Source organism: Eretmochelys imbricata, chromosome 2 (assembly GCF_965152235.1).
Source record: "Eretmochelys imbricata isolate rEreImb1 chromosome 2, rEreImb1.hap1, whole genome shotgun sequence".
Lineage (NCBI taxonomy): Eukaryota > Metazoa > Chordata > Testudines > Cheloniidae > Eretmochelys > Eretmochelys imbricata.
Window position 1 is genome coordinate 37119057 of NC_135573.1, and position 16522 is coordinate 37135578.

Consider the following 16522-nt stretch of genomic DNA (forward strand, 5'->3'; position numbering starts at 1 on the left):
ATACTTTTTTTTTTTGTACTCATCAGATATTTGAAATGGATAAATCTGGATTTTCTTATATATTTGTCTTTGAAATCTATCCTCAAAATTTAAAATGAATGCTAGTACCATGTAGGAAATCTTTAGGTGTGCTACAATGGTTGTGATGATGTAGTCAAACAGTTCAGTTCTAGCTTGATAGTTATATTTTTGTGTTGAAAGAAATGGTATACCTAGTATCAAAATGATGATAAAAGTCCTACAGAATCTCTTTAACATAATAATAAAAAAAAACTTTCTGAAAGGAACAGACTTGTGTGTTTAAGCCCCGTATTGAACCTACTCTGACAGTGGTCCCGACTGGAAGGACTTTCATTAACTTTAGCCCAGGTAAGTGCTCTTGATAAGACTACTATCAAAATAACTCAAATGTGGGCTTAAAACAATCTTTTTAATGCTAAAATAGCAAGTTGTTGCCTCTGGTTTACAGAAATAACATTGACAATTGCAGTCTGTACATATACCTTAAATTAAACATGAAGTTCAGAGGCTACCTCGTTTCAAAGTAATTTAGAATAATATGTGTTTGCAGTTATTCTATTGAAAAGGTGGGGTTTTTGGGTTTTTTTTTGTTTTTTTTGTAAGAAGAAAACAATGGATCGCTGACATGAATATCTATTAGGCATGCTTTCCGTATCTCAGTATACACCTTACTGTTTTGCAGTTAGATTAGTTTGGAGTATTCCCCAAGGGTGTTGCTTAAGCTGGTATGTTACCAGACTAAGTCCCTGAGACTTTAGACCTGGGATTCCAGGTGTTGTTCTTAACCCATTTGGGATTGTTTTGTGACTGATTTACCATCTTTTACTTTCAGTTCAAAGTTGAGCAGTGGCTCAGGGGCAGGAAGGACATCCAGGCCAGGCAGGACTAGTGACTCCCCATGGTTTCTGTCTGGTTCTGAAACTCTGGGCAGACTGGCAGGCAACACCCTTGGGTAAGTTTTGATAGGATTGAGGCTGCAATCTTTTTGTACCATATTTGGGTATGTGTGTATACACATATATAAATTGTATACAATTTGTATGAAAGAAGTTTAAATGCAGCAATTGTTTAGCTAGGGCACAACTAAAAAACCCTGTTTATTAAATCACAACTCATCACTCAGAACCTAAGATTTGAAGATATCCTGTATTCAGGACAAAACCAATTCAGAATACGAAGAACCAAAACTAAACTCATATTGTTGGTTGTTGTCCTTTAAAAAGTATTGGTGTTTGAATTTTGGGCCATGACTAATTTTTAAAGGGACACTGTCTATTTAAACACCACACTTCTGCTGGAAATCTTTTAGACTACTAGTATTAAAGTAATACTTAAAATTTTTAAATGAAAGGGATTCCAGAGGGAAAAAATTGTGGTTTATTTTGTGCATTTGGCAACATTCTGTTCATAGTTTTATTTTTGCCCTTCTGTGTACCTTAGTTGGTTTACCATGTATGTGTAGGTCTTTCACACAGTAAGGGGAAACAAACTGCTTTAATAAAAATAATAATAAAAATAAAAAAAGAAAGTGATTGCAAAACCACAAAAATCGAGAAAAGAATTCGGAGGAATACTACATTAGTTTTCATTATTTTAAATTGACTAGATTTCAAATTGATGGATGTTCCATTGAAGTCAAATGTGTATATATTTATGTACCTTAGTCTCCACTATTTAATCATAATAGATTTTGCATTCTGTGACTTTTTAAAGATATTTTGAACACTGCCACATTTTGTTAGTGAATATTTCACTGGATATTATGAAATTCTGTAACCATAGTCCCTGAATATGTGGGAAATTTTGCGGCATGGTTAAATGGAGGAGAAGCAATGGCTTTTGACCAAAGTGGAATATGTCCCTTACTTATGTCAAAGAATAAACTAACTTTAGCTAGTGCTTTGTATGATTTTAAAATGCAAGAAATGAAACCCTATGAAATTTATGTAGAGCGCAATGTTCCCTCTAATTTTTTCCATCCATGTGCGGAATAAATATGTGCATCAAGGTATGTACGCCTCCAGTAGAAACAAAAAACCTAGATATAATGGATATTTTTAAAAAGTTACCATAGGGATAATTACTCCAGCCAGGAAAGGTTAAGCATTTTAGAACTCACTACTCAAACAATTAAATGTAGGTGTAAGAGAAATAAAAATTATGAAATGCATAGACCAGTCAAAACACTAAACACACTTCGAAAGAATAAAATTACAGAGAATATATGTGCATTGCAGGAAGTACCAAGAAGTAACAACAACAATATACAAGTATGTGTTGGGAGGTGAGTGTGAAAGAGACTGTGTATGCGTGCGTGCTGGTTGCTGGGGAAAGCAGTGCACTGTCTCTTTAAGACACTCACTGGAAGCTCTCCTGCTCTTTTCTGAGCCCAGTTGTCTCCCCTCCTCTGCTCTTTGGAGCTGGGGTACATGGGCGGGGAAGGGGGATACCCTGACATCAGCACCCTCACCCATCCCCCGCTCTATGCAGCCAGCAGGAGGAGCAACGCAGGGGTGGGGGCAGAGGTGAAAGTAAGCTGGTACGCCCTGGTATGGCGTACCGGCAAGAGCCCATGTGCCATACCGAGGCAGATCGGCTTCCCCAGATGGCAATTTAAAGGACCTGGGGCTCCCAGCAGCGGCTGGAGCCCCGGGCTCTTTAAATTGCCACCAGAGCCCTGCTGCCAGAGCCCTGGGGAAGTGGCGGTGGGGGCCCAGGGCTCCTGCTGCAGCTACCAACCTGGGCCCTTTAAATAGCCACCGGAGCGGCAGCAGGGCTCTGGGGACAATTTAAAGAGTCCGGGGCTCCGGTAGCCGCTACTGCCCCGGGTCCTTCAAATCATCCCCGGAGCCCTGGGGTAGCGGTGGTGGGGCTCTGGTGGCTATTTAAAGGGCCCGGGGCGGTAACGGCAGCTGGAGCCCCAGGCCCTTTAAATTGCCATTCGAGCCCCAGTGGGGCTCCAGCGGTGATTTAAAGGGCCAGGGGCTCCCGGCTGCCATTACTGCAGCGGAGCCCCTGGCCCTTTAAAGCTCCGCCAGAGCCTGGGGCTCTTGATTTAAAGGGCCCAGGGATGTAAAAGCCCCGCCTCTTCTGGTTGAGGCCCCGCTCGCTCCTAAAGACTCTGGAGTATTGGTAAATCCTTTAAGTTACTTTCATCCCTGGGTGGGGGCGGCACCTGAACACATGCTGCCGGCTGTGCGCACTCAGCTAATCAGCTGGGCGGCACTTAAATCTCTCCTGCGCGGCTGCCTAAGCGAGGAGCTTACAGGGAACACAGTTAAAGAGTCTGAGCCTTTTGTCCTAATCTTATTTTTAAGGCAAACTAAAAAATGTCTGGATCTGTAAGTGTGTAGAAACTTGGTGTTGGAACAGTTCTTGTGTCGCTTAAAGCATGCAGCTTCTAGCTGGGATCTAGAGAGCACTAAATTGAATTTTTATATTATATTCTCAATTGAGCACAGTCAGTATGCTTGATGCTGCTGTATGAACAGGACAACAACCCTAAGGAGCTTCAGACCTTCCCTGGAACAATTCAAAAGTGGCTAATTGTAGGATGCCAAATCAGCACAACAAAAGTAAATGTTAACTGCTGTAGTGAAAGGGATTATCTACCGTACTACATTGGTTCTCCAACTTTTTCAAATTATGGAATACTTAAACTAGAAATCCTCTCATGATCCACGTCCCATGTCTGCTTAAACTGGAGTTAACAAAGTTATAGTCAGCCCACATTAGCCAGAATAACTGTTTGCAGAAACACTGTTTTGTGCAATTGTTTAAAAATGGTTTCCTAGCTAGGGGAAAGTGCAATATAGACAGGACCTCTAGAAATTAAGTGAAGATAAACTTTGTCTAATTCAATACTAACTTACATCCAGTCCCCTTTCCTCCCAAATATTGCACCTTCTCTGTATTTTTATCTCCTGGAATGTACAAGTTTATACATATTAGTAGCAAATCTCTCCTTGCTGCTTCAAAGCCTCTGCTCTTATTTGTCCAAGTTATTGTATGGTTGCTTCTGTTCACTTGTGTTTTTGCTCTCTCTCCAATTTTGCTGCCATCAAGAAATTCATGGTTGATGCTTACGCCAAAGGAATACCCAACAGAGCCTTGTTAACAGGCTTCCTATTTTCTGGGATGATGTGTTTCAGTTGTGTACTTTTTCTTTATTGTGACAGACCATCTTTAGACCATTAGCAGTCCACTGTGTACCGTTTGAGAACTATGCTCTTTGAACTGTGCATTGATAGAAATAACTTGACTATTTGAACCATGTAGACAATATATGCCTATTATAATTCCGACTAATTCCTTGTATCCTGGAGTATAGGACTGCACAGATGGAGGTGAAAAACAAGATATAGATGTGTCTACACTCGATATAACTCCCACAGCTGACTCTGTCAACTGATTCAGGCTCGTGCTGTGGGGCTATAAAATTGTAGTTAGACATCCAGTCCTTTTTTTTAAATCCAGCACCTGTGTGTGTGTGTCTGAACTGCTTTTTTAGGAATCTTTTTAGCAGTTGCTGCTTCAGACAGCATATATATTTCTTTTTATCGATCAGATGTTTGGTCTTCTGTATTTTCTCTTCTTGAAACTGTTAAAGATGAGGCTGATCCTTGCTAACTAGTTCTGTTAATACTGTTGATTAAATTGTCAGAGATGCTATATCTGATATCCTTAAGCCTCAGTGTGCAATATGACAGCATCTACATTGGTCAGAAAAGCTGTCTTTCTGAAGGAATGGATGGCTGATTTATCCTCCAAAACCTGGTCTTATCTAATGATAAACTAGAGAGACTTTCAGATTCTCAGCATGCTGCGAGTTACCTAGGTTTACTCCAGCATAGATCCATCTGAAGGAATTCTGTGGCTGCTTTAAACTAGTAAAAGGTAGCTGTGATCGAGTGGATTGAGGATGGATCTAGAAATTGGGAGATCTGGTTTTGTTCCTTTTTTTGGCACTAACATTGAACAAGTCACTTCTGTTAATCTCAATTACCCTATCTATAAAATGTAGGGCCCTACCAAATCCAAGGCTATGAAAAAGTGTCGTGGACTATGAAATCTGGTCTTTTGTGTGACTCTTTTTTTTAACCCTGTACTATACAGATTTGACAGGAGAGCTCAATGTTTCTCAAACTGGGGGTCCTGACCCAAAAGGGAGTTGCAGGGGGATCGCGGTATTACCACCTTTACTTCTGTACTGCATTCAGAGCTGGGGGGGCTGGAGTGAGGTGGCTGTTGGTCAGGCACCCAGCTCAGAAGGCAGTGCCCCGCAGGCAGCAGTGCGGAAGGAAGTGTGGCAATACCAAACCATGCCATCCTTACTTCTTCACTGTTGCTGACGGTGGCTCTGTCTTCAGAGCTGGGATCCCAGCGCGCTCTCCAGCCCCACAGCTCTGAAGGCAGTGCTTCTACCAGCAGCAGCGCAGAAGTAAGGGTAGCAATACCACAACCCCCCCACCATAACCTTGTAACCCTCCCAAAACTCCTTTTTGGGTCAGGACCCCTACAATCACAACACCCTGAAATTTCAGATTAAAATAGCTGAAATCATGAAATTTAAGATTTTTTAAAATCCAGTGACCATAAAATTGACCAAAAGGGATCATGAATTTGGTAGGGCTCTAGTAAAATAAGAATGTTTGTTTACTCACCCTTGTGAACTGAGATATACTCCTCCTGGGGAAATCATGCTCCAAAAAAATAAAAATTCTATAAACAATATTTTAAAATTCTACATATTTTATTTGTCAAAATAACACTATCTAATCATGCCAGTTTCAATTATTTTGGTAATTTATTACAAAGTACCTATGAACAACTATGTCTGTAATAATAGACACACAAAAACCTCCCCCAGGAGTAGAGAGTTAAAGAAATCCCGACGACAACCCAGCTCCTGTTTCTCTGCCTCCCCCCTCCCCAAGCCCAGTTGCTGAGTGCTGCCTGAGCCCAGACACTTGCACTTCCTTCCCCCGCCTCCTCCCTCCAGCCTAGCTGCGCACCCTACCCCCACGTCCAGACACTCACACCCCCTATCCTTCCAGAGCCCAGGGATCCAGGAGGTAAAAAAGTCTGATTCTGGGCTCCTGGCTTGTGTGGAATTTTCTTCACACTGCTTCCTTCCTTGAGGATGTGCTGGGAACTGCAGCTGCTGGGAACCCTCCAGCTCCTTCCCCCTCCCACAAGCAGTGGCTTCTATTTGCAAGCTGGGGAGGTGAGCTCTGCCAGCTCCAGTGGCCCCTAGTGGCAGCCAGCAGCTCTGCAATTCCAATTCTGTGGAGGAGAAAGGAAATTCTGGGTAGAACATTAATTCTGTGCAAATTCTGCATTGCGCAGTGGCACAGAATTCCCCTGGGAGTGATATACAGGAGTAAATACCAAGCGTTAGTAACTGTTCCAAATGGAATAGGTTCAGACCAGGTAGCATCTGTCCCCTGCAGATAGACTACAGGAGTAGTTGGAGAAGCTTGTCTAAGGGCATGTCTACTGGGGATTGATGGTGTGGTGATGGATGCACCGGGGATCGATTTAGCGGATCTAGTGAAGATCCACTAAATCGACCGCAGATTGCTCTCCCATTGACTTGGTACTCCACCAGAACGAGAAGCATAAGCTAAGTCGACAGGAGGGTGTCTCCCGTCAACCCAGCACAGTGTAGACGCCAAAGTATGTTGACTCCAGCTATGTTATTGACGTAGCTGGAGTTGAGTAAATTAGGTCAGCTTACCTCCGTAGTTTAGACAAGGCCTTAGCATCAGGGAAATGACTGAATGCTTCAAGGCACATTTCTTTTGTGTAGTGGCCTCTTCTAGATGAACAGGTCAGAAGAGCTGTTAGATATTTGTAAGACAGCCAGCTGAGTGTCTTGACAGTCTCTGAAGTTCTGTTGGCTGAATGTGGCAACCTCCTCTGATGTGGCACTTCTCAGTATGATGCTATGCACAGTTGGATGTAATACTTTCCTGTTGATGTTACTGTTGCTTTTAGAAACTCCAAGATTCATGACTGGTGTAGAGTCATGAACAATAAAATTTATTACCCCCAAATTCTTGTTCTTACAATTTCTTCTATACAGCCCAAGCTTACACTTTCAGTTCTTCTGAGTTGGCCAGTTTTACTGCTGTTTACATTGTTTATGCTTTATTAGTGTTAGAGATCACTGCTCTGGAGAAATCAACTGAGAATTCAAGCTGACAGGCTCTTCTCTCTTTTACATGGAGGTGACATGGCTCAGCCTCAGTTGTACTTTTCTCAGCCTGATAGAAATGAAATGTATCCCACAAGGTGTCTGATGTGAAGATTCCAATGAATAAAATCCAATACATTTTACCCTTTTAAAATAGCTCAGAAAATGTACAGATCTGTTTAAAATAATAAAAATGTAAATCCCTTAGAAGCCGCTGGAGTTCAGGGGTTGGTGGAAGTGGAGGAGGATCGTCTGGTAGATCATCAGCTGGAGCTCGGGATTCCCGAAGGCAAACCAGAGTTATTCGCACTGGACGTGATAGAGGATCTGGACTGTTGGGTAGTCAGCCACAGCCAGTGATTCCAGCATCAGTAATTCCAGAGGAACTCATTTCACAGGTAGGTGACCTGGCAGAACTTTGCCTGAGTGGATAAACATTTGGAAACTGCTTAAAGATCGATAGTTGGTGGGGTTCTATTTGGTATTGTGTTCTTTGCCTTTTAATTTCCTCTTGTATCTGAAAAACCTGACCTTGTCTAGCTGAATTTTTTTATTTTTAGATTTATCAAGTTGATATTTCAAGGACACGCTAGTGCCAGTTTCCTCATAATGGAATGTGTGATGAGAATGGTAGATATGGGGAGGTGACGACTTTGGATCTGAGAGTTTGCACATGAGGGAGTTGTTGGCAAGGACTAGAACTTAGAGGTGGAGATGAGGCATGGCATACATACACAATGTTATAGAGTTGGTAATCTGCTGATGGGGGGATGTTGCAGGAGGAGAGTTCGTGTTCAAGAATGGATGTCAAGGTTATTGACAGTACAGGCAAATGAGTCTCTGTTAAGGAGGGTAAAGGAGGTGGAGTTGGTTGGGATTGTTTTGTTTGTCCAATAGAAACACTTTGGTCACAATCCCCACGGATCACAAAGCCCTGGATAACTGTTCTCATGTCCACATTAGAAACTGTAACACTCTTAGTGTCCAATACAGATGGAAGAAAGTCAGTTTGAGGCATTCTTACCCCCTGGAATTGTAAGAGCAGTTGGGTAAGTACTCGATAGTCCTCCCATAGTCATCAGAGGCTGTCCTAAGCATGCTCTTTGCTTTCCTCAAGGATCAAAGCAGTAGGCAACCGATTGAAATTGACCTGATTCTTGTAAGTTTTACTGCTACATGCAGACTTAAGAAGACAGCACTTCATCCACTTACATTCATTTCACATTTGGAAAACTTCCTTTGCATTAGAATTTTTTTTTTGTATAAAAGCTTAAACGCTTTTGTCATTAGTGATTGAGGGAGTTTTACAAGACCTGATTCAACAAAGAAAAAGGAAAAGATGCATAAGCAAAGGAGGGTAGACTTTATTTAAAAAAAAAAAAAAAAGCAAGCAGCAGGTTGAGAATTCAGTCTTCAAAAGTCTGTACAGGAGGGCATGGCAGCCCATGTGTTTGAATGAGACAGAGGCGGGAGAGAGCCAGTGTTGGCAGAAAGGAAGGGATTAACAACATTATGGAACCAGTTTCAGCTCCATAGTTAAGGGTGAGTTGAGATTTTCATTTACAGCAGGGATTAAACATCTTTGTATACAGAAAAGTACAGTATGTTCTTTCCTTACTCTTTGAGTATAAAATGAATTTTTTGAGAATTTACGAGTAAATCCATTAAGTAGTTCAGTAGTTTAAAAATGAAATTTAAAATGTGTCCTTTAAGAAATCTAGCACCCAGTGGCCAACACTTTTGTTCTCCATAATGATTTTAACAACAGAATAATAGACTCCTCAGACTTCCTAAATAGCTAAAAGTCACTGAAATCTGGGTATATAGGCTGCATTTGAAAAACTTTTTTATGGTTGATATTTTTTTTTTCTGTTCTTCATAGCTGAGTTTCTTCAGACTCTGCTGAAGAATAATCTGCTACAGAGAATTCTATGAAGAACCTGGCCTCGCCATAATGATCACCATCTCTCCCTTTGTTCTCAGTGGTTCTGGTGGTTCTCTAAGCCTCCTGACAGCATACTCTTACCCAAGAGCATTTTGACTTTTGAACCAATGGGTTTTTTTTCTTGAGGGTCTCTGAAGGAGAAGACTTTATGTACCACCCTCTTCTTACAGAAGAACTTTTGGGTTATGAAAAATATTCACCCAAAACCCATTAATCCTAAATATTCCCTTCCAAAAGCTGTTGTACCAGATCTATTCAACAGAGAAGATAGCAGGGTGTGGGATTATACAGGGGAAAGGAGAGAAGTGTACATATGCGCTTAGGGGAATGCAGTGGGTGCAGAAGGGAGGACGAACTAGATGTATACGCTAGCTGCTTTACACTACTCTGATGCAAGAAAGCACCTGTAAACTCTCTCAACCAGTCAGTATGCTCTGGCTGCTTTGTGCTGCACCTGAGTGGCATAAAGCAGCCGGAGCATAGTAGCGATTTTTGGCCATAAAAGTTAATTTAAAAAAAAGTAATGATTTAAGGTTGTTACTTTTTATCTTCAAATCACAGAAATATCACATGGGCACACTTAGGTTTCTTGTTTAGTTTTTAATATATGAAAATTTTCAATTAAAGAAAGACCCACCAAAATATTCCTAGACACAAACATCTTAAAACAGGATTATGGTTGAACATACAGATCAATAATTTAAGGTAAAGCTATATTATAAGAAATGAATTATCCCCAAACCAAACATTTTACTATTGTTTTCCTGAGTTTCCAAAGTTTAAACTTAAAAGAAATTAATCCTGTTAAGGTATATGTGAATGCATAGTGAGGGCACCCAGACAACCTTAATGCTGTCCCCCTTGCATCCTGAAGGGAAGAAATGGGGGGCAGGGGGATCTTTCTTTAAAAATTGGTTGAATCCAATCTAGGAGCACAAGTTTTAAAATGTTTTAATCATAATTCTGTTATTACATGGTGTGATAGGGCAGTGTTAAGGTTGTTCCTGTGCCCCAACTGCACACTTCCATACCTTAACCCATTTGTATTTTTTTTTAAGTTTAATTATGAATGTCCTGGGTTTAGCACTCTTGGTTGTGTGATAATTACTACATTCCCATTTTTTTCTATATTCCCAGATAAAAACCACATTAAGACGGAGTTAAGGTTGAAAGTACACATGGTAATTTTTAGAGTAAAATAGATAATACTCTAAAATTTAAATTACTGTGTACTTTCAACCTTAACTCCATCTTAATCTGTTTTTTATCTGGGAATATAGAATGAAATCAAGCAGCAATAATGCATAACAGCTGTATATAACTTTTCACCTCTCACAGTATCACTTCGGAAGGTGATATTGAGAGGTGAAAAGGCAGTTGGGTTTTTTTAAAGGAAATGTGGGGGAAAAGGAATGAAAATGCAGTCTTCACTCCCATAAAACTAGTTTATCTTTCAGCTGTATTACTTTTGTTCATTAGCTTCTTCACCTTGGCGTTCTTCATTACCGTATGCAAACTATCACATGTGGCTTTTGGGGACTTACAAAACCCAAAATCTTGCTTTTCATTTGGAGACTTGATTTCCATGTACTGGTGAACCAAAATGTTGACCCTTGGCCTTCATACACTATGCTTGCCTTTTTGAGAAATCAGCAGTCACACTCCAACTTTTTGTTACTTCAGGAAATTTTGCTCTTGTAGAGAGAAATCACTCAGAGTGGTGGTTGGTGAATTGGAAATGACAAATAAGTGTTCTGCATTTTACAGGCACAAGTTGTTTTACAAGGAAAGTCCAGAAGTGTCATTATACGAGAACTCCAGCGGACAAATCTTGATGTAAATCTTGCTGTAAATAATTTGCTGAGCCGTGATGATGAAGATGGAGATGATGGAGATGACACAGCAAGTGAATCATATCTACCTGGAGGTTTGTATATCATGATACTTACCTTTTTTCCATTTTTCAAATACTGTTGAGCTCTCCTGTCTTAAAAGGGTTATCTGAAAATGCAAACAAGTTCTCAGTTCTCTGTATTTGAACATCAACAATATGCTCTGTGCTGTGCAAGGTACACAATGAAGATAGTCCTTGCATCCAGGAGATTTCAGTCTAAGACATGGATAACAGGTTGCACTGGGAAGCCCGGAGAAGGGAATAGCTTTGATGTTTTAAAAAAACTAACTATTGTCTTTACTAATTTGTGGGTAACACAAGTGAGTTTTGGATGCTGGGCTTCATATCATCAGCATTACAAACTATGCTACTGTTCAGTGAGATGACTGCCATGCAGTTTGCCATAGATGCTAATTCTAATGAAGAAATTAATTCTTCAGATTTTTTAATTTTAGTCTTTATATGGTAATGTGAACTTTTGAGATGCATTGTTTAGAGAAAAATGTGTTCAGCTTTCTATTAAGATATTATTTTGTGTAAGAGTTGAATAAGGTGTAGCTTAATAGTCTTTGACAGTTTTATTGAGGACTTCTGTTCTTTAGCCTCAAAATATTCTCATAGCTGAATCTTATAGCAGTGCTGGAGCGTTGCTGTCATGCTGGTTGAGCCTTTTTCGAAAGAGTGTCTTTTCTGTGTAATTGCTTTTAAAAGTCCTTCAGCCTTTTCTTGCATTGACTAATATTTCCGTAATTGGACTTTTCTTACTGAGTAAACATGCTTGGAAGTATGTAGTAGCCAGCTCTAATGTTTATTTTTTCTGGCTAGGTGCACAGTATGAAAATCAAATGTCTAAACTCTGCGTGCATATTAGCTTTTCTTTTTGTATGATAGAATGACATTTTACTATATTTTTCTAATGGGTTTTTCTGCTCATCTGGTTCACCAAGAAGCCCATGGGCTTCCTTCATCTCTATCTTATCTACCATGTGATTGGACAAAGTGTGTTTTCCTGCATTTGCATCTGACAAACTTCTTTATTTTGTTTTAGAATCAAGAGTCCTTTGGTTGAATCTGTAGACACAGAGAAAGCAAATTAAGGCACTTTTGTTCCATCTCTCTCGTTAGTAATTAGTTGCACAATCTATCTGCCAGAGATGTAGTTGAGGAAATAAGTTCATTTTACTGTCTTCCCAAATTTATTCAAAGTAAATATTCTTACTCCTGAGAAAACAAGGATGCATCAATCCTGAAATTGCCTTCAGCTTTGGAGGTAAGCCCCCTTGGTCACTCTTTAGACCAGAGTTTCTTTCCAACGCAATCCTGTGCTGAGTTCATGATTCTCTTGATTTAGTGCTACTTCAGATTATAGCGGCAAGCTTGCAGGGACCATCTGACAATCTATGACTTGCAACCCGTTTCTGTTTGCGAGTACTGTGACTTCAGCTGATGACTCTAGACTGTCTTGAATCAATGTAAGATAATTAGTCATGAGCACAATGTGTAAGCTTTCAGTAAATGCCTAGAAAACTGTTCCTTCCTTAGCTAACTTTTTTTATGATCCTCCCTTTGGAAAGACCAAACCTTTCCAGATAAGACTGAAACTTCCTGACATTAAAATTGTAATCTTTCTCCTCATCTTACCCTCTACCACCCCTGAGAAAATGGATTTATTTTCAAATTTTTTGTGGGGAAAGGGATTGGAAATGACAACAGAAATGGCCCTTTTGACACCCTTCAGCTCCAGTCTGGGCAAAGTTAATCCAGAATTCCCAGTCCTCAGAATATGCTTTCCCTTGTCTTTCATAAACTACATTAGCTTTTTAAAAACTAAAGTAGATAACTAAGAATTGTCACCCTTCAAGGAGTGTTTAACTGTAGTCAAGATCTGGACATGCCAGGAGGCCAACTTTAAAAATATGATGACTATATGCCTGTGACTCTATTCTTTTGTATATTGAATTTTGCTTACAAATTTAGCAGTTCTTCTAGCTCTTCAGAGTCAAGTTAATTGTTAGGATTAGGATAAAGTATAGGCTCCAGGAAAAATGGTGGACCAGAATACCTTCCCGCATCTCTTGTGGAAAAAATAGTGACACTCTCCTTCAGAAGACTCCATAACAGATACAAATTGAATTTTTGATTATCTGATTTCTCATTCACACCAAGCATAACCTTGCCCTAAGTCTTCTGAACCTTCTTTATTTTCTGAAATTGTTCCTCTCCTTTTGCCTCTGGATATTCTTTGGAAGTTACAGTGCTATAGATTTGAAGAGGAAAAAAATTACAATAAAACCAACATTTACGATCCAGTCTCTCAAGTGAGAACTCCAAGTAACTTTTTTTTTTTAAAGGTGATCCTGAATAGTTGTTCTTTAAAAGTTTGCCTTTTAGTTTTTGATGATGTAGAATGAATGCTTGAAAGTTGTGGTTTTCTGCTTAATTTTAAACCTTGGAAAAGCAGGAATGTCAAGGCTGGAGGGCTTATTGAGTTCTTCAGAAGTATTTAAAATAAACTCTGTCCCCTTAATTATAAGGATATGGTATTGAAATCTCCACATATTGTTCCTTTCTCCCTGATGGGCACCTGGTGCTCTGTGATCCACTATAGCCGGTTATTGCTCCACATCTGCGAAGCATGGAAGTGCCTTTTTTTAAAAAAGTGTTCATTAGAGTTCAATAAGTGTTTAAAAAACAAAATAATTTTAAAATCTGAGTAGAAAATCCCTTCCCCCTCAATTATGCAATTTGCAGCTTTTTGTATATTATTTGCCATAATTTCATTAGTACTTTAATCGCCATAGTTTTTTAGGAAATATAAGAGTTGACTTGAATTTTTAATGTTAAAAATGGGAGAGCAGAAAACACTTGGCAGTACATTCAGGCATTTTTTTTAAACATCATCAAAAAAAGCAAAAAAGGGGTATAAGCCCAGTTTGTTTTTCCTTTTCAGGTCACCTTTAATTAATGCTTTTGCTTTTCTTATGTATGCATGCTTGCTTTCATGACCTAGTTTAAAAAAAATCTAATCTTGTTTGGTGGCAAAATAAGGAGACTCCATTGAATACATTACTAATAAATAAAACAAAGCAATGTAAATGAGACTATGGAAAGAAGAGTACCATTTGGCAGAGGCATGATCAGGTGTCCTGGTTCAGCTCTTAGCTGGCAACTCACGGCAAGTGAGCCAGCTTGTAATCTTGCCTGGGGCTTTGTGTTCTAATAAAATGCGGTGATTCTCCAGAACGTAAAAATGATCCTGGGAGCCTAGTTAATTAGGTTTTTATTTTGTTCCTCCATAGCAATTTATGTGAAACACATATACCTGGTTCTCATTTTCAGCGTGAAGAATACATTTGTCAAGGTTCCTTCCCCACTCTGAACTCTAGGGTACAGATGTGGGGACCTGCATGAAAACCTCCTAGCTTACTTTTACCAGCTTAGGTTAAAACTTCCCCAGGGTACAAACTATTTTACCCTTTGCCTTTGGACTTCCACTGCCACCACCAAACTTTATCTGGGTTTATTTTTATTTGGAAAGCGTTGTTTGGAAACGTCTTTCCCCCCAAAATCCTCCCAACCCTTGCACCCCACTTCCTGGGGAAGGTTTGATAAAAATCCTCACCAATTTGCATAGGTGACCACAGACCCAAACCCTTGGATCTTAGAACAATGAAAAAAAATTCAGTTCTTGAAAAGAAACATTTTAATAGAAGAAACAGTAAAAAGAATCACCTCTGTAAAATCAGGATGGTAAATACCTTACCGGGTAATTAGATTCAAAACATAGAGAATCCCTCTAGCCAAACGTTAAGTTACAAAAAAGACACACAGACAGGAATATTCATTCTATTCAACACAGCTATTTTCTCAGCCATTTGAAGAAATCCTAATCTAACACATAATAGCTAGATTACTTACTAAATTCTAAGGCTCCATTCCTGTTCTGTCCCCGGCAAAAGCATCACCCAGACAGACACAGACCCTTTGTTTTTCTCCCTCCTCCCAGCTTTTGAAAGTATCTTGTCTCCTCATTGGTCATTTTGGTCAGGTGCCAGCGAAGTTACCTTTAGCTTCTTAACCCTTTACAGGTGAAAGGATTTTTCCTCTGGCTAGGAGGGATTTTAAAGGTGATTACCCTTCCCTTTATATTTATGACACGCCCCCCAAATCACAGCTAGGGTGAAATGCTGGCTGGGATTTCTTCCTGGAGCTCTAGGAAAAAGAGTTAATAAGACACATGCACCTCTAAATATACTACCAAGTACATAAAGACTAACAATATTTTCCACATCTCAAGGACGATTTTAACCAGTTGATTCTGGGAAACTTTCATGGGAGAGTGCATCAGCCACTTTGTTAGAAGCTCCTGAGATGTGTTGGATGTCAATTGATTTTAGGGAAACTTGTGAAACATAATTGCAGTGACATTACTTATTGCTTTGGATAGTGGAACATAAAATAATGTGTTCCTTAACGTTCTGATTGTTCAGAAGGAAGAAATATGGAAGATTTAGAGGTGCAGCACTGTCTGGTGTATTTGTATGACATCATAGTGAGTATGAGTTAGCTCCCTGAGCTGAACATAAGAAAAAGATGAAAAGTGGGGTCCCTAAAAATTTTCCGAGTTGAAGAATAACCATTTTTTTCTTAAAATGATCTCCAAGGTGGACAATATCCAGACACAATACCGACAAATGTGTGCGGTGATGAGTTGTTTTCTAAAGTTATAGATTGCTGTTGGTGCACTTTTTGAACTATTTGGACTTGGTCAAAATTAGTTTTCTCTTTACCACAGTTTTCACTGGTAGCTCATTCAGATGAAGTAGGTATAAATCCCTTCTTAGCTGGACAGAGCTATCAGGATCATAATATCTTGCTCAACAATGAGAAATATATGATCATGAGTTAACATTGCTGGAAACATGAGTGACCAAATTGGATAGAATTCTTGAACAATGGAGCATAAAATCATGTGGCAGAATTCCGTGAATAAGTAATGGAATATTGTGTTCTCTCACCCAAACTTCTTAGGCAAAGTTTTAGTTTTGCTGAATCTATTTGTATCTCCACAGAATTCAAAGAAAATACCTGAAGGCTCTTAGAAGGATACTGAGGATTTGGCTCCTCCATCCAAAATTTTATGTAATACATATATTTGATGGTGTAGAGAATGGAAGAAAGAAGGGACTCCTTTAGTTTTTAAAATGTCATCTTATGAAATTTTATCTTTTGAAGTGGAACTGGTCTTACAAGAAGAAAGATAAATGTTTGCTATTGTGCCCTCCTCCTGTTTTTTCTTAATGACTCAGGAGCCAAAAATGTATGTATGTTTGAGTTGTTAAATATTTGTTCAAATTTTTGGAGGAGTTGTGCTGACTTGTAACTTATCTACTGAAAAAGATTTCCCACCTGCGGATGAACGAGATGGCTGGAGGGATGCCTGTTAAATTCTAGCTGTCCTGTA

At 39.5% G+C, this 16522-nt stretch overlaps 1 protein-coding gene across 1 annotated transcript in view; it reads left to right on the forward strand.

The window, feature by feature from the left end:
- UBR5 (ubiquitin protein ligase E3 component n-recognin 5) overlaps window positions 1-16522 on the forward strand; it is a 142136-nt gene that overhangs the window by 29271 nt on the left and 96343 nt on the right. Inside the window, exons 5-7 of the mRNA XM_077809900.1 lie at window positions 854-973; window positions 7428-7617; window positions 10932-11091. Of these exons, the coding sequence (XP_077666026.1) occupies window positions 854-973; window positions 7428-7617; window positions 10932-11091 (470 nt within the window). The remainder of the gene's footprint in view (window positions 1-853; window positions 974-7427; window positions 7618-10931; window positions 11092-16522) is intronic.